This window comes from Hakea prostrata, chromosome 8, assembly GCF_041222555.1.
Source record: "Hakea prostrata isolate BN-2017 chromosome 8, UWA_Hpros_2, whole genome shotgun sequence".
NCBI lineage: Eukaryota > Viridiplantae > Streptophyta > Magnoliopsida > Proteales > Proteaceae > Hakea > Hakea prostrata.
The window spans coordinates 3,123,054-3,150,236 of record NC_142607.1 but is presented as its reverse complement, the minus strand read 5'-3'; the positions used below and the strand labels follow the sequence as shown (position 1 = coordinate 3,150,236).

The 27,183-nt window shown below is 37.1% G+C and overlaps 1 protein-coding gene across 3 annotated transcripts; it reads left to right on the top strand.

Annotated features, from left to right (window-relative positions):
- Nucleotides 1-1,139: 1,139 nt before the first annotated feature.
- On the top strand, nt 1,140-26,352 carry LOC149006292 (uncharacterized). Of its 3 annotated transcripts, none has more exons than XM_089167446.1 (14): nt 1,140-1,376; nt 3,923-3,996; nt 4,751-4,825; nt 9,237-9,312; nt 10,417-10,484; nt 14,588-14,689; nt 18,897-18,986; nt 19,080-19,154; nt 19,269-19,301; nt 19,397-19,477; nt 22,068-22,130; nt 25,068-25,139; nt 25,545-25,589; nt 25,679-26,352. In XM_089167446.1, exons 1-14 carry the CDS (start codon nt 1,334-1,336, stop codon nt 25,865-25,867), a joined length of 1,086 nt encoding a protein of 361 aa, XP_089023572.1. In that variant the 5' UTR covers nt 1,140-1,333; the 3' UTR covers nt 25,868-26,352. The 3 variants fall into 3 exon arrangements, with proteins under 3 accessions (XP_089023572.1, XP_089023573.1, XP_089023574.1); XM_089167447.1 differs by having other exon boundaries at nt 1,141-1,376; nt 25,071-25,139; nt 25,679-26,348; XM_089167448.1 differs by lacking the exon at nt 22,068-22,130 and having other exon boundaries at nt 1,141-1,376; nt 25,071-25,139; nt 25,679-26,350.
- Nucleotides 26,353-27,183: the final 831 nt, after the last annotated feature.

Here is a 27,183-nt window from a genome sequence, read left to right as displayed (position 1 = left end):
CTTGGTTGTGTGGTGATTGAGTTTGACTTGAACTCTGTAACGTTAGTCTCATATGTTGAGAGAGAGATAATTTAACTCGTATTGCGAGTGTTGAGTCAGACTTAGACTCTAGAAGTATCTCATTCTTCTCAGAGGTCTATCGAATCTTGGACATGACTAAAACTAACATAGAGTCCTTGACATAAGGGAATCCTTGATAACAAGATCTACTTATTCCTTATTCGACCATGATTCTTGCTTTACTAATAATCTGATTAGGGTTTGATCGGAAAACCATGGTTGGACCAGTCACTCAGTATGACCTTACCTGCGATATTTGTCCCTGTCACTATATATAAATTTATGGCTATTTGTGCCTAAAAATACACATTATTATTGTACACTACTTCCTACTAGGGTTGTGTTTGGTATGCAGACTATGAATAGATCTAAGCCTAATATTGGGCCAATGGGCTTCATCAGAACTATGGATCTAAACCTGATATTGGGCCAGCCCAGACCTGGGCCGAGGCTTGGGATAACTAGAGCATGGCTTGCTTGGGTTTTCTAGACATTATGGCCCAATTGCAACTTGTCTCAAGTTAACAGAAAACGTGGCTCTATCGAGTGCATTGATTTGGAATTATGGCAATTTACCTTCTCATGCTTTTATATCCATTTTTTTCAAAGTAAAAATTGAATCAATAGAGAAATTTATCTAAATCTATTGCATTCCATACAAGAATTCAAAAGGGAAAAAAGGAAAAGATAGAAATTGATTAAAATATTATTTGATCAAGATTGACCTAACAAGCTAATAGAGGGTTAGTAGAATATTCTTTCAACCATTGCCGACGGCATATGTAATATTCCCATCTCTTTTTTTCTATATGTAAAAAAGCGTATTTTTATGAAAAAAAAAATGACCTAACAAATTAGTGGTTAGATCCGGCCTATAATCAAACCGAAACGACTTTCGGTTGGGATGACAAGAACCGGTCGATTTGAATTTGATCGGATACGTTCATTGCGAATATCCTAGAAAGGGATTCCCCCGTGATTTCTTACGAAACAAAAGGATACCTTTTCTAGCGTTTTGATTTGATAGATTGAGTTAATCTTACTCGCGGTGTTAGTGATCTAACCACACTCTACTTTCCATTGAAGTAACGAAGCAGCGAGTCGGAGACCTCGTGCTTCGTTGCCTCTTTGCAAAAAAGGGTTTTTGTTTTTCTGGATTGATTCAATTGGGCAGCTGCATTGATCGTCTTTCACTGCAAGAGAAAAAGGCGGGTGACTTCAAACCGGAAGTTGATGTGAAGATACGATTGGCTTCTTAGGGTTTTGACAAACGATGACGCTTCCTCTCGGGAAGCTCACCTTGCTCGTTGGAGCAGGTTTTTATTCGTTTATACTCTTCACGTTTTCCCGAAACTATTTAAATTCAGATCAGTTTGGGCATAATTTAATCTCGAATTCAGTTTGTTGTGTTATCCTTGATTCCTCTTCTTATAGCTTATTTCGGCGACAGAAATTTGAATGAGCAAGCATGTCAACAACGTATATTATTGATTACGATTTTGCTTCGATGACTGTCCTAGTTGTTGTTTCTCAATTAGGATCCCAAATCGTACTCAGAAACTAATATCTTGATTCCCACATTACCAATTCAAATGCTTGTTTGCGCAAGGCTTCTTTTTTGTAGGTGAAGATGTTAAGGTCTGACATGGTATGATTTTGTTCTATTCTAATGTGTTATTTCTATTTTGGAGATTGAATTACTGCAAGATAAGTTGAGATGGGATGAAGATTTTTTCCTTTCTTTTTTGGTGTAGAAAAGGAATTTATTGAATGAAAGAGCTTTTACAAGTATTGGCTATCAACACTACATATTTGATTGAGCCAAAGATTGGTAGAAGGCCGCACTGTCAGAAGCTCCACCAACAAGGCCACCTTTGCCCTAGAGTCAGCCACAGAATTGGCATCTATAGGAATATAGAAAAGCTCACATGAATCAAAAGAGGCCTTGAGCCTACAAATATCTGAGATGAAGATGTTAAGGCCTCAGGAATTGAATTCTCAGTTGACTTCTTATTCTCAAAATACTTTAGATTGATGCAACCAAAACAATTTAATTTCATGAAACAAAATTTTTCTCCTTGTTGATCATTTCGTGAAACTAATTTGAAATTGAAACAGAAAGTCAAACCAAAATCAGGCCTAAGATGGATGTATGGAAAAACTAGGATGGATTAAGAAAGGATGAGCATACTAGGCTGACTTTGGAGTTGACTCAATCAATGACAAGCTTTGAGAGAGCCATTTGAGATGGTTTGGTCATGTTCAACAGGGAAGTTTGGATGCCTCAGATAGGAGTGGTATGATTCTGTTTGGAGGACTCAACGGAATTAGGCATAGAACTAAAATGACCAAAGTAGAAGGTATGAGGAAGGATACTTATAATCCATGTACCTCATTTAGCTGATATTCTCCTGAATGACTGGCTGAGCCGCGTCCCTTACTTGTCATTTCCATCCTTGATCTGTCATTTTCTGGTTGTCATTTCTCATCTCATTCCCACCCGTCTTTCACAATCCCTTCATTCCCTCTTTCTGGCTGGGCTTCAGTTTTCCCTCTTTTGTTTTGTTTGGATCTGTGTAGTGGACCCCACTAAGAAGGGATATTGTAATTTCCACTTCTTGTGTTCTAGTGACTGCAGCATTATATATCCAACACAATGATGGACTTTAGAGTTTTTGAATATCATTTACAGTTTGTTCTGAGCTGCCATTTAGTTTTTGTATTTAGTGTCAAAATAATGTGTATCAGTTGTATATCATGGAAGCAAAGCTATAACTTGTTGACATGTGCTTTTATCCATTCAGAAGTACAAGTACCCCATGGAAGGTTATTGATATCATGGACTCGTAAAAATCATGGAGTTTTCGGAAGAAAACTTCATGTAATGCTGACCAAGAATGCACTTTAAGAAGGCATTCTAAAGCAGGAAAACAAGGGGTGGGTGTCGGTGCAATGGTTGGTGGACCACAGTTGTAGCCTTAGGTCATGGCATTGAACAGCCTTTCAGCATAAATTGCTGGAGTAAGGTTATGAGGAAATTAAATCCTCGGCCTTTGCTTGTGCCAAAGCCTTCGGCACTGGGTTTACCCTTTTTAAAGCAAGACAACTATGTATAATGACCTGAGAAGATGATTACTTATTGGGATATATCATCATACATGTGTTGAAACGCTGAATTCACCCTTTTTAAAGCAAGACAACTATGTATAATGACCTGAGAAGATGATTACTTATTGGGATATATCATCATGCATGTGTTGAAACGCTGAATCCAATTACCTAACCTGAGTGCTTAATAATTTCCTTTATGAAGGTACAGAGACTGAAGTGTTTATAGTTTCATGTTGGATCAGGCAGGCCAGCCAGGACAGGCTATTTGATAGTAGCCCTGGCTGATTATGTTAAGATTCCAGCCAAGATCAGTCATAATTTTTCTCTATCAGGATTGGTGAGTTTGCAATACTGACATCTAAACTACTTGATTAGACTTCTAGTCACCTGTACTTATCTGTTAAAGCAATTGTAACCATTTTGAGGGACATCCAAAAATTTCCCCCCCTCCCACCCACAGTATAGTTTAATGTCGAGAAGTAGGCACAAAACTCCCACACAATAAACCAACAACAGAAACGTGCTATCACCCAGCCAGAAACCAAAATGTTTCAATGCTGCTACTGAATCCAAATCTAATTTGCAATTGAAATGACTCAACGTGAAACTCATTTCTCTTGAAAATCAATTGATGTGGTTGTTTTTCTTTCTTATTTTAATTATTCTTAGATCTTGAAGTTTAAAGAGGTAACTGCTTGAAGCAAAGAAAAGCTCTAATGCTATTATGCTAATCAAGTGAATTTGCTTTCAGGTATTCTTGGGTCTGCCTTTTTGAAGGAGGGTCGCGTGTCAAGTGTATCTGACTTTCTATCTGGTGCTTTTAAGGTGTCTATACTTCTATTCAGTTTAGGATATTCTTGATTCTTGTGTTTACTCTCACTTCCAAAGTTCTTTAATGAAGCATACTTATCTGCTGATGTCCTGACAAGTCATATCTGAAATGCAAAATTGTTTCCCCTTTTAAGATGACTGTATGACCAGCTTGCTTGGTTGTCTTCAGTACCTGCTTAGTTTATGTTGCCTTGACATCGTAGTTGTCATGGTGCCTAGGCGATCTGAAGGTCTAGAGCAAGGTGATACCAACAAGGTGACCAGGGTTCCTGGAGTCCCTGGACACCGAGGCCCAAGGCAACACCTTGATAACTATGTTTGGCATACCATATTTTCTGTTTCTTGCAATGCAATCCTTTTTGCCTGCCAAATAATTTAAGTGGTTGCAGTTGCATTAGGCGGTCAGGTTAGAGTAATTGGATATTGTACATCCCTTGTTGGATAATAATTTTTGCCGATGCTTTTATTTAGATTGCTTAGAAAATGGCTGAGAAGGGATTGGTTCCTACAATTTTATGCTTTTGGGCAATTATTTCCTTACAATTATGTACCAGGTTTTGGACTTTGATGTTTAACTTTTCTTTTCCAAAATTCATGCCTTGTTTGTTCGTATTGATTGTGTCACATTTTGTGTGCATGATAGTTAATTCCTGTTATCTTATACACCTCCCAAAGTCTGTTTTAATACCCAACTGTTACTAGTGGTTATCATGCTAATTGTTGTTGCCAAATGGCTCCTCTTTATCAGATTGTTAAGAATCGAATTCAGAAGGATGATTCTACTTCAAATGTCAAACCAAAAAATAATACTCTTCTGGAAGAGGTTAATTTTCTATTACAAACTTTCTTCAATGTATTTGTGTTTTTTCTGTAGTTTGTCTTTTGAACTGAGTGAAGTTCTGTGAGTACTGCTGTCAGTTTATATGTCATTTTTTGGCTTTGCTTATAGTCACAAATTCTAATTTGGTATTTAAGCCAGCTTTCTGCTTGTGGGAGGGGAATACTGGATGGTTTCTTATTTGGTTAATATTTCAGAAGATATTAAATTTACATTCTTTAGAATCAGCAACTTGTATGCCATGAACTGTCTTCACTTTATGGGCTTATAATGATCACTTGTAAAATTTCTGTTGTCACTTCCTTGATGAACTTATGTAGATAAGAGTTCAAAAAACAGTTTCACCTTTTCGCCTTAATATGATTTCCTTATCATCAATTGGCACTTGGAGATCACAGCACCATTCTATTTTATGTATTTTCTCTCTATTGTCTTGGTTAACTTAATCTTTAGCGTATCATTCTTTTGCTATGCTTGAAATTTCTGAGTGCCTGCTCTCTTTTGTTTCGGAATCTCTGGAACTTAGCAGGGAATTCTTAGACATGGTGAAGATGATGAATCAGTGTTGTACGTATAGATAGTTTATCACTCAAAAGACTTGTTATTTATTCATAGGTCCCAATGGGGTACTTATAGTTTACAATCTTAGTAAGTCCTACTGTGTGTAGGTAAAGAAATACAAAATCAAATAGGATAGAAAGAACTAGTCATAGACTGATTTGAAAACTAGTTTAACACAACAAAATAGAAAAGATAAGAACACAAAAACATAATTAAAATAGAAGTTTTAAAGAGGAATCCTACTCCAAGTAGGAAACCTCTTGATCTAGCGCTAGCATTAGATCTAGAGGGATCTTTCCCTCTCACAACATTCCCCCTCAAGTTAAAATAGGGTGAAACATCTGACCGGGTGAATTTTTGGTGAAGACGTCTCCTACTTGATCTTTAGACTTCACAAATGGCATACAAATTGGGAAAGAAAAAGGTAACTTTGCAGTTTAAATCCTTAGTAAGGCTATTAATAGATAAGAGGGTAGTAGAAATGGTGGGAATATGTAAGCCAGAAGATAGGGCTAGCATGGAAGAGCAACAAGTGGTTCCTTTTATAGAAATGGAGTAGAGGGATCCATTTGCCACAGGGACTGTCTTTTCTGGATAAAGGTGTATATTGATGGAATTGATTGGAAGAACCAGTCACATGATCTGTAGCTCCAGAGTCAATAATCCAGGTCATGGATACAGGTAAAGCACAAAAGGGTAGGGTAGAAATACCTTAGTGTGCCTTATGATTACTAGAAGTAGCAGACTTAGTTTTAGATGTAATAGTGGTAGTGGGGACAGCTTGTAGTAATCGATGGAGAGCTTGTAGTTCTTCCTCCTTCCCTTTTTCCCCTCTTTCCCTCTTCTCTAGCCTGCAGTAGCTTAGGAAACACAGAAAACCTAAATTGAAGAATTTTACCTAACTCTAGAATCCTGACATCTCTCAAACCTCAACTCCAACTACCTCACCCTTTTAGGATCAGCATCTCCAGCCCCTCGCCTACACTCAATCCCGAACCAGCCCAATCAAAGAATCCTAAACCCTCTAGGACTCTTCAAACCTATCCAAAACCTACTAGGACTGCTAAATGCTCTAGAATAATCCTGAAGCTATGAATCCTCAACAACAGCCCTCTCCTAACCCCATTTGAGTCCTAGAACTTCAGGCTCAAACCCCCCCAATCTTGCTGTCCAGTTTGGGAACCTCAAAACAGCAGTAGCGGAACCTTGGTATCACCCCTCCCAAGCCCTAAAACCCTTGAAAATTGAACCTAAATTTACTGTTAGACCTAAAACTTAATTTACAGCAAGATATAGATCTCAAAGCCCATTCCTTTGGCTTTAAGCCTGTTGAACCCTTCTTTGGTACTATTTTGTGACTTTGAACCCTAATACCTCCAACAAATTTCCTATAAGAGTGCTGGTTCACTGAGGGAGGATCCTAGAGTGAACCTAAATCTAGGTTAACATCATTAGAAGGCTAACCCTAGAATTTTAGTTCACGTCAGGAGTCCTACTCTAATTAGGAGTTTGCAGAGGAGTCTTATTAGGAAACCTCTTGATCTAGTGCTGGCACTAGCTAGCATCAGATCGAGAGGGATATTTCCCTCTTCACAACAATTAGTTTTGAGCTACAGGATGTTTTCCTTTAGGGGACCTCAATTCATAAGGTGTAGTCATAGTCGAGTTATTGCTACTAAAGGTTTGAAGGAGTTAAGGTATTAAGATGGGTTTGTGGAAGGGGTTGGCCATTCCCCTTATTTTTCTGACTCCACCTGGACTCATGTCCTGGAGGCTTGAGCTCTTGGTGAGTGTGTGCTATATTATTTTAAATGCTTTATAAAATTTTGGGCCACATAGATAAGGCAACAAGAGGAAAAGTAATTTTTTTCCTGAAGATATCTGAATCTTGATTTCTCATTTTGTCGGCCCATTAGGGACTTAAGGTAGGTAAACCTAGCATATCTTTATATTCTCAAGAATTTTCCCCCGGTTATGCGATGATATGACCTCCATCAGAATTATCAATCAATGGTTTAAAAACTCGATCTTGGTGGGTGAGAAAACCGAGATTTTGTTTGAGGAAAAAATTCCTCCCATCAGGACCCAACTTGGTGGTGCCCATCTCGGTGACTTTTAAGGGTCTTTTAGGGTCATAAATGTTGTTCAGCCTATTTTAGGCCTTCTAAACACATTAGTGGCCTCAGATTGATAAAAAATAATTTAAACATAAGTTCCATGTTGACCCTAAGGCTGCGTTTGTTTGCAAAGGTGGGGTGGGAAAAAAAAACATGTGGGCCCCATGTGTAGTGGGGAGAGGGAGAAGAGAAGGAAAGGAAAGGAAAGTGTGGAAAAGTATTAATTGTGGGTCCCACATTTTTCTTTTCATTACTTTTCCACAAAATCCCACACTTTTTGTGGGATTTTGAAAAGGCTTGGGGTGGGAAAGTTGAGTTGCCACATCACCAGACAAGTTTCCTTTATTGTCTCTCACTTTCCCACCCCAAGCAACCAAACAGGATTTAAAGGAAAAGTAAGAAAAATTTATTTTTTTCAAGAATTTTCCCACCCCACCTTTATTCCAGCAAACAAATGCAGCCTAAGTTTGAACTTGCTGTGTTGAAGAAGTGAAATTGCAGACTTATATAACATAAGGTATACATGATTTACTTATATAATAATATATAAAGTTTCAAACTCAAACAACGATGATATATTGTACATCACCGATGTTCATCTTCATAATTAGTGTCTGAAGCAGTAAGTTCGCATTCACATGACAAGATAGATTACCTACACCACAAGAATACAGGACTAGAAGTACTAGTGTAGAACATAGATTTTGAAAAGGTAAAAAAAAGGAAAAAAAAAAAAGGGGATGAATTCTCACCCTTCTTGAAGTTTTGGTTGTAAACCTCTTCAATCTTTGCTATTGCTGTTGTAGGAGTGTCATTGATGAAGTCTAGTAGGTGTTCCAGCCAGTACTACAGCAAAAAATTCTGGCAAGACCTGTTTTTCCTGCAATGCAGCAGAGAAGATGACCAAGATCTAGCTGATCGAGTTGAGATATCTCAACTTGGTTTAGCTGGGGGTTAGTTATATCATGGTTGGACTGAGATTTAACCAATATCTCAACTTGACCGAGATATATTGACTGGCTCGAAATGGTTTTTCAAAAGACCGAGAAGCGAGATCTCATAGCTAATTATTTTGCATCCTTTTTAGCGAATGTGAATTGGCTTTGTTGTGCTTGGTTGGCATGAGAATTTGGGTTCTTCAACTTTGGCAGGCCTGGCAAATTGTCCCATCTGATTGAACCATGTTAGGATAAATTGCTCATGGTTGGGCCTTGACAGCCTCTCATAGGTGTTGTGATTCATAATTATTGACAATGCTCCCTTTGCAGAGTGTTCAACTCTTTGGAAAGAAGAAGTCATCTAAGCCAAAGGGCAGCGCAGATGCTGGTCCAGCAAAAAAAAAATCTGTGCTTTTGGCTTGATGTCCTGCAGTCGTCATAGTAGTAGAGCTTCCTGTACTTAGTTTTTCCAGTGCTTACTAAATTTTGGTTATGCCTGTTATTCTTGTAATTCTGCCAACTTTAAGTCAGGGACAGAGAAGTCTTTACAGTATTTCATTTATCAGCCTTTGGTTGTAAGCTTTAATTTTTACTCTTTGTTTACTGGAACTTCATTTGTTTACACGACAAAGTTTTAATCTTGTGGGGCATATTGTGTTCATAGTTGTCTTTGCTGATGGATGCCAGTCACTTTTGGAAGTTAAGGGAACATTCCCTAAACACTTGTGGCCTGGTTTACTAAAATAATATGCTGGAGATAACATATTGGCTATTTTACAGGTAAAAAATTTGAGGAAAGAAATGGAACTAGTTGGATCAGATAGATCAGTTGTGATAGTTAACAGTGGCAGATCAGGTTGGTTTGCTTATCTTCTTTCTTTCTTTCTTTCTTTCTTCTTCTTCTTCTTTTTTTTTTGTCAATTGGCTTATTTATCTTAATTTGCCTGTGTTGTGATAATTCCTTGGGCTTAACTAGATTCTTGCAGTTGCAGCTTAGCTAGATTTTTTCCTCTTTGGAATGTAGGTTATGTTGTATTATGAACATACAGAACATACTTTGTTTCTAGGCTGATGTTCTGGTTGTTGGTGCTCTATATTTGGACCCAAGTCAAGCATGTTGGACTTCAAGAACTGGTTTTCCTGATCAACACTGCAAATTCTGAAAACAGGGTGTGCTCGGTGCTCCCTAATGTACAACCTCCACTTTGTTGAGAGGCTAATTCCTGACTTGAATCCATGACCTAGGTCATGATGGAGCATAATTATTATTGTTCTTATATACTGCAAATTCATATTTTTAGATTTTTTTTGGTACAGAAGGTTGGTTGCATGTGTTCATTTTTAGTTCTATTCAATTTGTTGGACCCATTAATGATGGTCCCGATATCCAGATGAAATTTACACCTTTTGCAGACTGCACAACAACGACCTGGTTCCTCTTCCCCCCCCCCCCCTTGATATGGTGACTTGGTTATGGGTACCCTGCAATACTTACAGCAGTTGGTACTTGATACCAGTTTATTTTCGTTCCAAATTTATAGAAACTTCCAACATTTGTGAGCTATAACAGTCTGGCCCACAGTTTCCAATTCTATTTTTTTGGTTCTCAGGAAAAATAGGGACATTGAGAATTTATGAATACAAAATATTTAGCTTTAACTACAATTTTCACTAAAGGAATCTATTCTCATCTCTACAATTATCATTCTTGCATCTTGAAAGAAATTGTGTACTATATTTTGACCTTTTTGTCTAGGAAAAATTGTATTCTGCTGCTGCTGGGATACTCTATTCACATTGGATGTCTATAATTTGTTGTCCTTACATTCTCTCATGAGAATTTAATTGGACCAACGTCTGTTCCCTTTTATTTCTCTAATTTGATCAGATGTGGTGCTTGTTGTGTGTTACTCCTTGGGACCTTTGGCGCATCTTTTTAACCAACTTCCATCTTGTGCAGGTGCTGGAACATATGGGGTTGCTGTTGTTATCGTCATTGTTGTAGGATATGGATATATACGGTGGAAGGTAGATCCCTGACTCGTAAGGTCCTATTCTGCTGAATGAGCAGGACATCTTTACTTGAAGTTAATGAAAAATCTAGGTCGTTCAAATACTGAATTCAATAGATCGCTTTTTAATCACTTCAGAGAATTTCTGTTATGGATATTTTTCCCCCCAGAGAATTTCTATTATGGGTATTTTTGCATCTTTGAAATGTAGTCCGAATGCAGGAGCTAGGTCCTTTTATATTGCGAAGTTTGATTCCCCCCAGGGGGGGGGATTTTGTGGGGATCATCTACATCGGATGACTTCTAGGGTTTTCTTTTGAGTTAGGTATGATTGGGGTCAATCTTGTTGTTAAATTATTGGGAGATGATTGACTTCATTATTGAGCCAACCGGTCTCCTTGGAAGGTTAGCAATGCAGATCCATCGTTGAAACAAATGCATTTTCCTGGTAATAAGCCTAGGCTTCATATAGATGTTGGCTTTTATCCTATCGGTTCTCTATGTAGTAGGCCACTCTGGTGGGCATTTAGGTTAAGTGCGAATTTAGCTACTGTTTTATTTTTACGTTTTTAAATTTGAACGCATTGAACTAACAACTCAATGTTGGCCTTTATCCCATCGGTTCTCTATGTTCTAGGCCACTCTGGTGGGCATTAAGGTTAAGTGCGAATTTAGCTACTGTTTATTTATTTATTTATTTTTTAAATTTGAAAGCATTGAACTAACAACTCAATTTAAGTTAGCATCTGACTAGAACATAACTTATTAGTGAAATGTAATTAGGACTTCAGTTTGAGTCTATTGCAGGTTCTTAGTCAATTTAAGACCTACTAGGTTAATGGGACTTATTCACCCCAAAAAAGGATTAGCGTGGGTCCTTTCCTTTTAGTATAGGAGTCTATTTTTCTTTTGTATCAGGTTATAATAGGGTTTATGGAACTCAAAATTGATTGATGAAATTGCTATTTCAAGCTGCCGCTGCGTTCTCCTTTGTAATGGACTTCTAACTTAGTGGGTCATATCTAAAACTATGTTGGAATGGGTGAGTAATATCCAGTTGCTTGTGATGGTGAAGTGCCAGGGGGAGGTTTGTTTGTGGGATTACTTGGACCAGTTGACTTCTTGGCGCTGTTAAGTCTGGGAGTTTCTAATCTGAACTCTCTCATCAACTAGGTTGAAGACTCTTTTCTGTCAACAAGGTTCTAGTTTGATTCACAAGCTGTTGCCATCGAAGGACTGCAACTATGGTGAGTATATATTAAAATTCACGCGATCATCTTCTAGACTCTCCAACCCATGAAACCTATTTTCCCTTTTGATCTGTTTTCGTTTTTGAAAAACCCTAACTTACAAAAGCCCACCCATAGCCTAGATCTACCATTAAAACCCATCCACTCAGTCTACATTCTCCACAGATTGGCCCTACTTTTTATCCAACTTCTTGTTCCATCCAACAATAATGAACCTTATTTTCCCTATTTATTGTGAAAGCTTCTAATCTTGTAAATTTTCAATTATATACATCCCACCATAAAAAACTTGCTACAATTTGATCACATATTCCCTGTACCCCTCTGATAGAACTATCCGACTTTGGTATTTTGGTTACAATCTGTCCGGCTGAATCCCAATATTTAGTCATACCAACTTTCTGCGGGAAGACCTAATTTTAAAATCTCACAATCTCACAATCCAACCATCAACCCCATCCAATATTCCGAAGTGAGTATTCCTCTCCCATAGCCAGGATCATGATCCAGGCCCCTTCCTAATTTCACCCTCTTTGGAAACCCTAAATTAAATCCTACTCTGCTGGAATTTCAAATTAGGCATTTAATTTTCACGAGATTCCTAGCCTTGAGCATTAGATTCCCCTCACTTATTAACGATGACATCAATTTCTTACTTCGACCCAACCTTAACCTTTGACGGGCTCTACACCCAGTTTTAGCCTACTGGAAATTGGCTGGTTCATGCAAGATCTTGGTTTACTGGCCCTTCTTTTATCCCCTTCATCTAGGGTTACAGCATCTAGTTTTTTTGCCCATGAAAATTTTCAACCCTTCTAATGTTTGCTGTGGACTGTACTGGTCTTCAAAAGAGGTCCTCCTTCCCCCCCTCGGGCGTTGAATTTCAAAAGAGGACTTTATAACCACCAATGCGGTCATCTTAGTGATAACTTATATTGTATAGGTTTGGCCTTTCATCAACAAAATTTTCACTACTTTTGAAAGGGGAAGGGGATACCTGAATTTCGAGAGGAGAAAATGTATTTCAATTTGGTGCAGATCCAGCACGGTCTATTTGCCTTTGAAATCAATGTGGCATTGATAATTATGGGTGTTAGGCCTTTCTTTGATATGTTTGTGTGGTTATGGGCCTATTCTATTTTGATTACTTTCAAAAGGGGAAGGGGAAACCTGAATTATGAGGAGAAAATGTATTTCAATAGGATACAGATCCAGCACGGCCTATTTTCCTTTGAAATCAACCTAGGGTTGATAATTGTGGGTGTTAGGCCTTTGTTGAATATGTTTATGTGGTTATAGGCCTACTTTATGGGTCCAAAAGTTCTGTGCCTCGGCTACACATGTAAATAGTTAATCAATGTAAATTCTGCCTAACTTATGTTAATGACAAAATAATATTTTCGTATCTTATATTTCAGTTTTAAGCATCTTTTATTTTTTTATTTTTAGATAATTCAGTTTTAAGCATCTAAGTCAGTCTACTCTACTTTGTACTATTTCCCTAGTTTGTTTCAGTTTCCAAGTCCTAAATTTAGTAGGAGTTCTTATGTCAGGCTATAAATAAGCCCCCCATCGATTAGATTAGGGAGAACGATTGAAAGTTTCTCTTTGAGCACTTCGTGTGTGTTTTTATTTTGGTTTGTGAATTAGTCTGAGGATCCAAACCCTAGGAAGGTTCTAAGTGTCCAAGCTTTGACTTTTGACAGTGGCTTATGGGAGATAGCCTTCAATCTCAATCCTCAGGCAAACTCCATTCTCAAGGCTTCATCCAAGTATTTGGCAGTCTAAACTTCTTTCCCCTTCTTGTATCACCTACTTTTCATTTTTGTTGAATTTTCTTGAATATCAGACTTTTCTAGAGACCCATTATTCAAGGCCAGATCTACACCAATCTAACTGTTAGATCTGTCCCAAACTTATGGAACATCACCCCCTACCTAAGTGGCTTTCGATCCCAATTTCAGCTTTAAGGGACCAAACTTAGATCTGTACGCCCTTGTTATAATCATCCTATTTTCCTTCCAAATCAAGAAACCCAGTGTCCCTCAATCCACCCATCCAAAATCATTGACACTTGGGAGATTATTTTATGGAACAAATATAAACTCCTTTCAAGTTTTACCCATTCCCTTAAGTTTTTATTCCATCTTAAACCTACCCCATCTCAAGGAAGTTACCAACCTCCCGTGGAATGGGCTCAGTATCCTTGATAGCCTAAATATCCTTCTATCATTAACCAATGAGCCATAACGTAACTTTATTCCCTAAAAATTGTCCCACCACAACCCATACCACAAAGAACCCCCCATTTCAAGAAATCCTTTCTTTTTCCCATATGAGTTGAACTGTTGAAGTATTAAAAAGATCTCGGAAGATGTAGCCCTCATTGAATTGGGGCTGCGTCACATTTAGATTGGAAAACAATGATTTTGAAGTAATAGAAGATCTGAAATTGGCAAGAATCAGGTTCATTGTTGGTATCTTCATTCTTTTATCTTGGTATCTTGGTGTATTCCTTAACAAGTTTTATATAAAGCAAAAGTGGAAACCTCACTTAATCAGTGTCGTTTTGTGTGATATATTAGATATACATATGGATGAATATGGAATTCCATTTTGAACATGAATCATTTGTGACATATTTGACTCACATATGAGTGAGCATATATGAGAAGGGTTCCAAGATAAATCTGAGTCATTTACGTTATAAATATATGATTTCTCTTAATCTGAATGAAACAGTGTCAAAAAACCTTAAAAGGCTTTCATTTTCTTATGCTTTATGAAATTTTTATTTTGCAGTTCTCATTTAATTATTGCTGCTCCATCTTCCCTTTTGTAATTTGTATTTTTTATTTTTCCTCTTCAGGGTTGGAAGCTTTCTGACATGATGTTTGCAACAAGACGTGGTTTATCTGAGGCTCGCACTTCTGTTGCTAAACAGATTGATCAATTTTCCTCATCCATTTCAGTAAGTTCCATAGTTGGCTTTCATATTGTATTCTTGAAAATAATATTTTAAAACGATTAACAGTGGTTCCTTGAGAACCCATCCACTGATACACAGTTAGCTATTGTGTTCACAACCTTTGCTTAGGGAAGAAATGCTTTGTAGGTTTGACGGAGGTTATTATTTATAGTTCAAATATTTGCATAGTTCAAAATTTCAGTGATTTATACATGGCTGAGATGAAACAACAGCATAATTAAGGAATGGTCATGTCTATGTTGTGTAAGCAGAAAATGCTTTGTTTTGCTCGGGGCAAAACAACATTGAAGCCTGAGTTTTTGAACTATTCAAAGAATATATTTTCTGGTTAATGTCCAGTTTTGTTTGAATATCAGGATACTATTCTTAGGTTTAAGCTTCTTTATGTATGGTGGATGAGACAGGAAGCATGGGGTTGTCTTCCCACCTTCCCATTCCTTTCATTCCACAGTTCCTGGACATTCCATAGGACTCTTTTCGTCATATTTTTTTTTTGCTCTTATTCCATAGAATGAATAGCTTTTGATGGTCTCAAACCACATAATGCCCTCACTCAACCTACACACACCAAGAAAATGTATCCATACCTTTTCTAACCTTATGTTCTGGATCATATTCACTTCTGAGAAGCATGATTTTAATGTTATGTTTTTATTGATGGATGTCATTTGTACTGGGAGGGATCGATATGGGCCGGTATATATCAAAATCTCGCACACCAATGCCAAAGGGCACACAGAAGGGCTTGCATTATGATTTGTGTGCAGGGTTGGGGTTGGAGCAGAGTGTCAGTGAGGAGAGAATCCAATCTAGAGTTCCAAAACGGCCTACTTATGTCACCATTGGCTGACAATGTAATAAAATTCAGAATAATGTGTCTGGTGACTAAATCTTAAATATTGAGAATAGTTGAGGACCTCCTAGACTAGTAACATAATCAGGGCCATTTAGGTGATTTAGTTTAAACTAGAAATCTTAATGTAAGAATTGGTTAAAAAGAAATTACTTTTGACAGGAGGAAACACCTTTTTTTTCAGCACTGTGAGTCTTATACTAGCCTAGGATATTCCTTTTCGGAAATTAGTGGTTTCACAGTTCTCAGAATCTTGGACACAATTTAATACTTTGGATATAGAAGGGGTTTCGAGTAATTTTTCAAAGACGCAATTTAACGACTTTGGATATAGAAGGGGCCATCTGGAACTTCTTGACCAACTTAAGGAGCAATGTGTTCCTGGAGTTCAGGTGAGAAAACTCAATAGACACAACATCTATCAACTCAAGGAACTAGGATTATGTTGCTACTCTCTCTCAATCAGTAATTCACCAAGCCAGCAACTACAAATTAGTAGAAAAATTCTGAATCAAGACTTGGACGAAAAAGGGTAGAGTGGATCTGAGTTTTGATTTGCAACTGCCCATTCCAATATTTTAGATTGGGTAGTACTTAGGTAGTGATTATAATCTAGAAGTTTGAATCTAAAAGAGGACATGCTAGGGGTTGGGTTCTCCTTTGCAGCATAATTATCTAGGCAACAAGACGAGCAAGGTGTTGGGGGGCCTTCTTGAGCACCATGGAAATTGGGAGGTGACAAGGTGTTGCTTTGGCGGACGAAGCATTTTACTTTACATTTTTTTTTAAAGCAACTGTTTTTTGTGGCACAACTACATTACTATAACAGTTAGAATGAATACTACAGAATCACAAAGAGAAACACAAACAAGTTGAAGGAACATAGAGATCTAACGTGGTTCACACACCAATGCAGTGTGCTACATCCACTGGCAAAGAAGAATTTGCACTATGCAAGAAGAAGATTATCAATAGAGATCTCTCACCCAATGGCCAGAACAGCATTACAAAAACTTTCACCCGAAACCCTAAGATGGAAAATCCCAAGTCTCAAACTGACCTTGTAAGAGAACATAGGGTACATATTTAGAGAATTTTGACCGGGTAAACAGGTTGATCCATCAGCCCAAGCCCCTTGCTTCCATTATAGATCTCACGAATCAGGTTATTTAGGTGCCCACCAAAATATTTCTGTGTGAGTCCATCTTCAAAGTCAGGTGCAAAAATTTGGGTGACCAAAAACTAACATAATTCTACTTACAAGCTAAACAAAGATAAAAGAGTCATAGTAGTGTAAGATTACCATTAGAAAAGTATAAAACATAAATTTATCTCACATACATTAGCAATATAGCATAATAACATATGATTATGATTTATATAAATCTGAAAGTAGTAACTGTACTTGTCTTTGTGATGTCAAATAAGTCCCAATCGTGGAATAAATTTCGACCAAAACGGTCAAAAATTTGGTCTAAATATCTGCATTTTCAAAAAGAGACCAAACTGCCAAGATTTCCTTCTAGTACAAACTTTCAACCGAAATTTCGCAGGTTTCGACAATCCAACTTGTTTCTCCTTGGTTTTTGTTGATTTCTATTCCATTTTCACCTAATTTCCACAACTCCTTTGCCTTCAAACACCTCTTTTGCTCTTCTTTTACCTTCAAACACCTCTTAAGCCACAACAACTATACCCAACAGTTCCAAACTTCTCCTTCTTATATTTTTGTTTTATTCATTCCTTAAATGATCTTGTATTGCTTTGAAATTAATATATGTCTAATCTAGGACTATGATTTATGATTGTGTGTTGTTAAACTTATTTTTTTGATTATTGCTACTATTTTTTTAATTTCTGATTTTAAAAATTATTTTTTAAATTATGTATTTTTGTATACATGATATATATGGGTTTGAATTTAATGTATGTTAGACACCATCACTTGATCTAGTTGGTCATTGTATTTTGTTGACTTGCTATATATTTAACCATTCTATCAAACAATTCATGTATGCTGATGATTCTATATCTGTATGTAATACAATTTTTATTTGTCGGAAGCAATCATTTGTTAATATACTTTGAATGATTAACTTCTTAATAGTTTTTTTGGCAAAATACTAGTTCCATTGTGTTTGTTATGCTTTAAATAGGTAAGAGGCAACAAATTAGATGAAATGAAGGTCATATAAGGCTAGAAAGTTAGAGTTAAAGTTTCAAAAATAAAAATACCACGTTTTTACCAAAATTTTGGCCAAAACCTGGAGATTTTGGTTTCTACTAAGTTTCGACCGAATTCGCACCATGGTCCCCATCGATTTGGTCTCTTTTATGATTGTGTTTTTCTTTTATCTTTTACGCTTTAATCTTAAAATGATCCCATGCTTCTTTTTACATGGTAACAACCAATAATATGTGGTGTTATGTAATACATTTTGATCATTTAAAAAAAGTTCTAGAAAATGAAATTGAATTACATAATGTCAAAAAAAGTGATTGCTCGGTCCATAAAGCGTTAATGTGGCACACAAGGCGTTGCTTAGAAAATAAAGCGTCGAATTTTTTTGCATGTGCATAAGGTAGACCATTGCCTTGGTGCCCATAAAACGCCTTGGCAACACTTTGATAGTAGAGCTTTGCGGATACCAAACGCGTCTCAGAGCAGAATAATGATACACTAATATATAAGGAAATAAGCAAAAAGAATAGGAAATTCAGTAGAAGGAAACTCAACCATGGTAAGAGAAGATCCAATGTGCCAAACCTTGCCTCCAGCAGGCACTCACCACAGTATATTAAGCTTGAAATTCATTCAATCAAAGCTGTATATCTTGTTTAGCTGCTTAGATATGCAAACAAAAAGAAAACAAAACAAGACTCCCTAATGGAATCCTGAAGCACAATCTGAAGCCAATAGGAATTCCATATCTTAATTTGACATCAAGGACTATTAAACATTATCAAAGAAGAAGAAGAAGAAGCAAGCTCAGATACCTTTCCTGAAACAAAAGCCAGATTTGGATCTAGTTCTCCTTGGGCCACGTTTCCAGACTGGGTCAGGCTGGTCTTCCCATGGAAGTCCAACTACATTTAGAGAGTTTTAAGAGTGCAAAGATATGCATTGATACAGCAGTATGTACATCATTTTCCCTATTGTTTATTTTTCATGGATATTCTGTATCAACCAGGTTGGGGTAAGAATGAACCAAGTTGTTGTACTGTTGTTCTGTTTTGGCCAGCAAAGTTCTGGTCAAAAAGGTAATTTGAACAAGAAGTGCAGCACTTGTGTATGTAACTTTGTGGTCTTAATACCAATCTTCTTTCTGCATCTAGCAAACAAAGCGCTTCTTATCTTCAAGAATTGATCGTGTTGATATTCGATTAGACGAGTGTGGGGAGATCACAGCTGCAACCAAAGAAGAGGTGGGACCATATTAGCTTTTCAGAAAATTTGTCTTCTTTGATTGAAGTTTAATCTATTGTTTCAGAAGTATACCAACTCTTGAAATTTTGTAGATTTCTGAAGTACGAGATGATGTGAAAACGATTGGGGAGGATGTCGAATCTGTTCATCGTGCAGTGCAAATTCTTGTAATATACATTCGTTTTACCTATAAAAATTCCTTTTCTCTCTGTTTATTGAGCACATAAGATTGTTTTTTTAGCGAAAACAATTCTACAATTTTCATTTTCTACATGTGACAGGAAACAAGAATCATGCAGATATCAGGGAAACAGGTATTGTGTGAATTCAAAGACGTACATAATCCTTGTACATTATTCATTTAAGTCTCTACTAGTTGTGCATTAATTTCTGTGAGAAACTGTTTCAGGATCTTTCTAATGAAGGAGTTCGAAAATTGTGTTTTTTTGTCTCGGAGTTGGAGCGGAAGAGAATGCCCGAGCATATTCAGGCAAGATTCATCATTGTCATATTGTTTTTTCAATTGGTCTGTGCTCATGCTTTTCATGTTTGATTTTTGCTCTTTGATTGCGGAAACTGTTCCTCTATTGTTTAAGGCTTGGTTGTGAAGTTTACAATTGCAGTTGGCTCTTTGTAATTTTAAAGAAAGCGAATCTAAAATGATATTCTCAAGAATCATGCCAATACTGTTTGGTTATTCAAATTCTTCATTGTGATTCCTCCTCAGAACTGTTTGGTTATGTTAATCTTGTCAAATGGTTCGACAAGGAAGACTACTATAGGATTTGTAAGAGGTTCATAGAGGAGACAAGTCCGTGAATTTATTTTTCCAAATTTGGTTTTTTAGTTTATCTTTTCTAATTATTGTTCATTCATTTCCCCCTTTTTTAATTCCAATTTTGATATTTTAAACTTTTTCCATTTTGGTTTTTAATTCATATTTACAAATCTGGATTTAATTTTATTTTTCTAATTTCAATTTTTTGGGTTTTAATTTATTTTTATAATTATTCTTTCAATTTTGATTTCTAATGTATTTATCCAAAACTTTTAATTCATTTTTCAATTTTTGTTTATAAAATTAATTTTCCAATTTTAATATTTTGTGTCTTATTTTTCCTACTTCATTATGTTTAATTTATTTTCCTGTTATTTTTCCCATTTTGGTTTTTGATTAAATTTCTAGAGTTTTTACATGGCACCCACTATTATTGGGGTGAAAATAGTGACCACCCACTATTATGCTTTAAATTACATGGCTCCCGTTGTCATAATTACAAGTTACCAACAGTTAAGATTTTCTGATAAGTAATAGGTGAATGACTTAAATGCCCTTACCCCCATTTAACTCATTTACAATTTGAAATAGAAATTACCCAAATGCCCTTTGGGCAGTAAAATGACATTAATGCCCTTACTCCCATTTATCTCATTCAGTAACCCATCTTTGTATCCCTTGCTTGTGGGAAGACACTTGCCACCATGGACTCCCTGCTGGAAATCACAGTCTCTCTCTCTCTCTCTCTCTCTCTCATATGAAGAAACCATGAAAGCTGCAATGAAGAAACAGAACTCGCCAATGGTGAGTTCGAACATCCATCACTTCCTTCCCTCTTTCATTTCATCTTTTTCTTCTCTTTGGTTCTCTGCTTTCTGGGTTTCAGCATCTCTCTTCTCTCCTGTGTATGGGCTCCGCCTAAAACAAAATGATTCAACTCATTCGAGAACCAGGTGGTTAAAGAGGATAAGAATCATCCCACATTATCCTGAACCGAGTTTCTAAGAATGCAAACTAGAGATTCCACACACACACACGCACACGCGCACACACATATGAAGAAACTATGAAAGCTGTGAACTCACCATGAAAGCTGCAATGAAGAAACAGAACTCACCAATGGTGAGTTCGAACATCCATCGCTTCCTTCCCACTTTCATTTCATCTTTTTCTTCTCTCTGGTTCTGTGCTTTTTGGGTTTCAGCATCTCTCTTCTCTCCTGTGTATGGGCTCCGCCTAAAATAAAATGATTCATGAACCAGGTGGGTAAAGAGGATAAGAATCATCCCACATATTATCTTGAACCGAGTTTCTAAGAATGCAAACTAGAGATTCAGTTTGATTCCAGAAAGATAGATCACTCTGTATTGGATTTTTTTATAATTCTCCGCCGTTTTCAGATAGTTCTCGGGGAGTAATATCTCCTCATCAGATCATCCACAATCAAATGGCGATTTCTCTGCAACTCTGCCGTTTCTCAAAGGGTGCTAACTTCTCCTTGCCGGAGAATAGGTCCAGTGTCCTTAGTAGTTTCAATTTTGAGAAACCTTTCACTGTCCGGTGCAGCAGCAGGAAGTTTTTGGAACCGAAACTGGCGTGGAATTGGAATTTGATGCCAAGGTTTTCCATAAGAACCTGACCAGGAGCAAAAACTACAACCACAAGGGTTTTGGCCACAAAGAAGACTCCCTCCAGCTCAAGTGCCGCTGCAACCATCTTTCTTGAGGTGGTTAGAGAAGATGGTTGCAGAGGGCATAGTAGGTTAGGAGAGAGACAGATAAACGGTGGGTTGGTTGGTGGAGAGGGAAATGTTAAGAAAGGTTGGGGGTAAGGGCATTTAGGTCATTTACCCATTACTTAATAGAAAATGTTAACTGTTGGTAACTTGTAATTTTGACAGTGGGTGCCATGTAATTTAGAGCATAATAGTGGGTGGTCACTAGTTTCACCCCAATAATGGTGGATGTTGTGTTAAAAAACTCAATTTTCTATTTTGGGGTTTTAAAATTAATTTTTTAATTTCAGTATTTTAAATTTGTTTTTCAATTATATTTTGATTTCCCCTCTTGAGCTTGGGTAGAGTGTGATATCATCCTGTAGAGAGAATCATGATTTTCACGAATCATGTGTAAAAATGGAATCAGACTGATTTATCTAAGAATCGGATTTTTGAAAATCAGGTGGTTTTTAATCGGAGAACCATGATTCTGAAAAATTTTGTATAGAGTAAGTATTCTGAGCACCCTCTATTTGGCCTCTTTGCCATTTTTTAATTTCAGCTTTTACCTTTTGGACTGTATAGGCATCACCATCCAGTTCTTCTAGGCCAGCATTGGAGCTGCCACCAAAAACACTGACATCAAGGGTAAGTTTAACAGTAGTACAGATTCCAGCTTGTTGAATATGTGGTTCACAGACACAGGTGGAGAAAATTCATTAGAGCTTGCCTCATATAATTTCGTTCGTTAGCTAATCTTGCACTGTGTTTTTCCTTTTGTGATTTTAATATTATATAGAAGCCTGAATGTGACGTAGGTAGTTAGAATAGTCTGCAGGTGGCTTTAGTTAACAATGGGAGGATGTAGATTCAAATCTGATGGCCAGAATTATGGATGTATATTGTGATATGACAGCCAGTCAAAGTGAAAATCAACAAGAGAAATTATAACACATTGATGTCAAACTTTGCCACAGAAAAGTGAACATCAAGCTCAAATTACAGGATTAGCTACTCTGTCATCCCAACATAAATGGGTATTAGCTCATATTGAAGTTCAAAAACAAAAGTGGTTATTACAGCCATTGTAGGAATACAATTAGCAAAGATGAGATTGGAAAATAAAACCTAGTTGGAGAGTGCTATCTTTGGCAAATAAAACCAAGTTTGGAGAGTGCGGGATGACGTTTCCATGCTGCTCTAGTGTCTCCCATTGTTTCTTCCTTCTTTGGCTGAGTATTCCCCCTTTGGCCTCTGCTTCCTTCCTGGTTTTCTTCTCTCTTCTTGGTTAGTGCCGGCCTCCCCTTCTCTTAGCTCATCTCTCTTTCTTCTTTTTGCGCTAGGGTAAAACAAGCCACAGGATTTTTGCGCTTATCCTTCAGATCAATGTGCTAAGATCCTTTTGTTAGTGAGCCAAAAGGTTTATACAGTCAGCTGGCCACTTTTGATGATGTCACTTGATGTGTGCCAAGTCTGTTTGAGTCAGCCAAATCTAGGAAAATTATGCTGGAACATTGCTGCAGAACTGCAGCAAACTTTGAAGTTCTGATCTCCGTCTACTTCCCACATCTCTTGCCATTTCTTTTTCCAGCATAGTGCTTCAATTCCTCCAACACCAAGAAATCAAGATTTAGCAATTCCATCAGTTAATCAGAGAAAAATTTCTAGAGAAATAAAATTAAAGAATTAAACTAACTTTAATACACTAGGAATCTCTATACTCCAATTAAGTAAAAGTGCATGCACTTAAAATTAAGATAAACCACTGCTAAATTAAGCTATCTCAAGCAGAAAACCATTAGAAATAACTTTCTTTGATAGAGTTATTAATGCTTCTTGCCTCCCTTTGCTCTTCCCCCTTGTCCCCAATATAACAGTAACATTCCTTAGTTATTCATTCCACATAGACCACATTCTCTGTAGAATCCTGGACCTGTACTTGTGTGCATCAATGGCTTGCTTCTATGAATTCTTGCTTCCTATGTCTGTTTCTTTTAGTTGATTTGTCCCCTACACGTCCAGCTGGATCTGATCCTCTGTGGCAGGTAATTGTTCACGTTTTGGGGGTTACCAGAGGTGAAAATTTTGAGAAGGTAGTAAGAGTAAATTGAGAGTAAATGTTGGGGAGGGACAGAAATTTTCCAAAAGCACCTCCCTATGAATAGGGAATCTATACAGCCGACTAATTTTCCTAAAAAGGTTAGGATCTAGTTTGCTAATAATAAGCAACTCAACTTCTAATTAAATTTCGTAACCGTACCCCCCAAAAAAAAATCGTAACTGTAAACTCTTACGAGTCCTAACTAATAAGAATAAGGAAGGTATTCCCCCATTTATTCAGTAGAATTGCTGTCCTAACAATAGTTAACGGACCATCATACCTTTGCCATATAATATCTGAACTTATACTAGTCAGAATTTATATCAGCCACGAAGTGAATCTTGGATTGCTTTGCATCTTACTTAATTCTCGAGGAACCAGGATCTCTGCCTCTCCAGGTAGCATAGGTTTCACGGTGTCTCAAAATATCAAAATTTTAACTAATTAATTTATTTTAAAATTGATTAAAATTTGAAAAGCCTTGATGGTCATGTGGCAATGCCTTGACTAGGCTGATGTAAATATTGAAGCAGGGAGACTAGGCTGGATCAAAATGGTTTTCCAATTGATGGACCAAGTTAATCATCTGGTCCAGGGAATTTTTTTTCCTATTCTGCAGATGTCTTGGGACCATTAACTCCCATTCACTGTTTAGGCCTGAAGAAAAGTTCAACCAGGGGCGCCCAGGCTTGGTTCCTCCCAACTGGTGAAATATGGTGCACTAGTTGGGTCAACCTATTGAATCTTGGTTTCTGTTTATCAACCCACAAGGGGTCGATTCAAGGTTTTCCTGTTCTGGGCCAGGCGTGTATTGGTTTTGGATGATTGGTCAAAGCAAGGATGAGGAGGGTAGAGAATAATATAAGAAAATGAATGGGAGTGGGAAATTTTGAAGCTGCAAGGACCTTTCCATAAAAAAATCCATCAAATATATGAACTATAAAATTCTTGTAACATTTAATATAGTGTACTCTGTATTATATTGAAGTTAGGAGAAGGCTGAGTTGTTTATTGTTGTTATGTATTATGTGGTAGATTATCTCTCTGTATGTATTTGATAATAGGTATACTCTTTAACTTCTCACTCTTAGAGAAATGTTTTCTTTATCCTCTTAAAATTAATGCTTTTGACTTGTCCAGTAAACACAGATCAACTTCATTTTGTTGCATGTGCTATCTTGTTCTATGCGTTCTTTTTGTTGTTAATTACCACTTAAGAGGGTATGCCTGTGATAATGACTCTCAATTAACCTAGCCAGTTGAAATTGTAGATTTTCTAGCTGAAACTTGCTTGTCATCTGTGTTGTAGCAGACTGGTTCTTTGCCACCAACATCATTTTATTGCATGTGCTATCTTGTTCTATGCTTTATTTTGTTGTTTATTACCACTTAAAAGGATATGCACATGATGATGATTCTCAATTAACTTAGTCTGTTGAAGTGTATCTTTTCTAGTTGAAACTTGCTTTTCATCTGTGTTGTAGCAGACTGGTTCTTTGCCACCCAAATTGTCACTGGAACCACCCTCGCCATCTGCATCTGATGAATCTCCAAAGGTCAGTGTACTTGCCATAAGAAAAAGGACTAAGAGAAATAGACAAGAACAAGATGAAGTTATACTGCCAATCTTATTTGCATAACTTGCTTGTGGCATGTGCAAAAATGATTTCCATAAAATAGTGTGCCCACCCACATAGAGATCCCTAGTGTAGTTGCAATTTTCTGTAGAAAGGCTTATCTTATCGATTGAATGATTTGCATATACTTTCTGTAGTTTGATTTATAGCCATCTGAGAATTTCCTGGGTTTTCTTGAAATTGCAAGCAATTTCCCCCTTTCCCATCTCAGATATGGTCAGAAGCTGACTGCTTCTTGGGGAGTGGGGGGTGGGGGGAAGAAGAGCGTAATTGGTTCAAAAGGGTGAAATCTAGTATTCTCAATATGTGTGGACTGTCTTGCAGGTAGCACAATCACCACAGAGTGTAGTCTCAGCCGCAGGCCTTAAGGTTAACCCAGTTTACGTCCTTTTGGTTTCATTTTTTTATTGTAGTATTGTACCATTGGTTAATTATTCAAATTCTTGACTTTATTTCAGGAGCTTCAAAGTATGGCAAAAGCTTCTATTGAGGCATCAACTAGTTCTCAAGTTAATAATGGGGTCCAAGATTCAGAAGATGTGAACAACAATAGATCTTCAAGTTCCAGTCGCACTGGGTGGAGAATTCCCGGACTAGGTGGATCTATTCTTACAAGAACGCGCAGTGCAAATTACTCCTTCAAGTAGTAACTTTTGGGCCTACTCTCCCTTTCATTGACAAGTATATGTACATTTAGAGTTCATTATGCTGTATATGGAATTCATTTAATGCCCCCACAGGAAAGGACAGCTTACTATTTTTACATGAAAACAAGACCAAGCATGAAATTTTGTAGATCATGAATTGATTATTAGTGCCAAGAACTTTTCTTCCATAATAGCAATAAAAGGATTGGTGGCGTGAGGAGGAAAAACTTTTACACCTCCGTCGATTTCTTTGAGTTCTGTCGTTTGGTTACCATTTAAATTATCTTGTTTATTTTGGAGAGTAATTTTATGGTATGGCACCTTAGCAGCTTCTGTCGAATCCTAGGGATGGTTAAAAAGAATAATACCACATGGCTGGGTAAGTTGTAAACGGGGATAAAATTTCATGGGATTTGAAGACTCAGGTTACGTTTCATGTTCCCATCAAAATGGATAAAATGAAGCCTTGCATATCTAGTGGAATAAAAGCTTGTTGAAATCTAAAAAGTGCTTTCATTGGATGATTTTGAAACTTAACATTGTTTGCTTATAATTAGATTGAAATGGATTATTCTTTTAGAGCTAATGAAATCTTGGTTAGGCTTTCCCATCCACGACGAGAGGAGAGAATGTTATTGAGTTTGGCACAAATTTGGAGATGTATAGGTCCACTCAAATTCACTCATTTTTTACCAAGTCTGAGCATGCACAACAAAAGTAACTAAAGCGGATTAATTGTATTTCCTGAGAAGGAAGATATGGGTGTCAAAATCTTGTTAGGTTGGTGTGTCTAACGTGGTGGTACTTGTGGATTTCATTAAATTTCAGTCGTGCCAAAGAGCATGTGCATATTATGCGAACTTATTGAAATGAGGGTTTTTTTCTTGATCTAAGCCAACCATTCTTTTGTGTGGTTGAGATTTGATGGAATCTATGTGGCATTCATCCAATGTTGAGCACCATAGACACCATCAAGTGAGAAGCACCAGCCTAACAAGATCCGTTCGGGTGGCGTGTTTGATGAGGTGGTTTCTATGGTGCCCACCATTGGACACCCATCGCATGGATTTCATTAAACCCAAGTGCATAGAACACTATGTACACATTTAATCAACGTAAGTAAAAAGATGATTGTTTTTTTTTTTTTTTTTTTTTCTTTCCTAAATCTTAAAAGAATGAATACAAAATAATTATTTTGCCCTTATTATGTAAATGTCTTTAATGCCCCTGGCTCCTTCACTCTAACTCAAACCTTCATCACAAAAGCGATCTTCAGCTCTGCAACTCTCCTTCCCTTCTCTCTACCTCTTCAACTG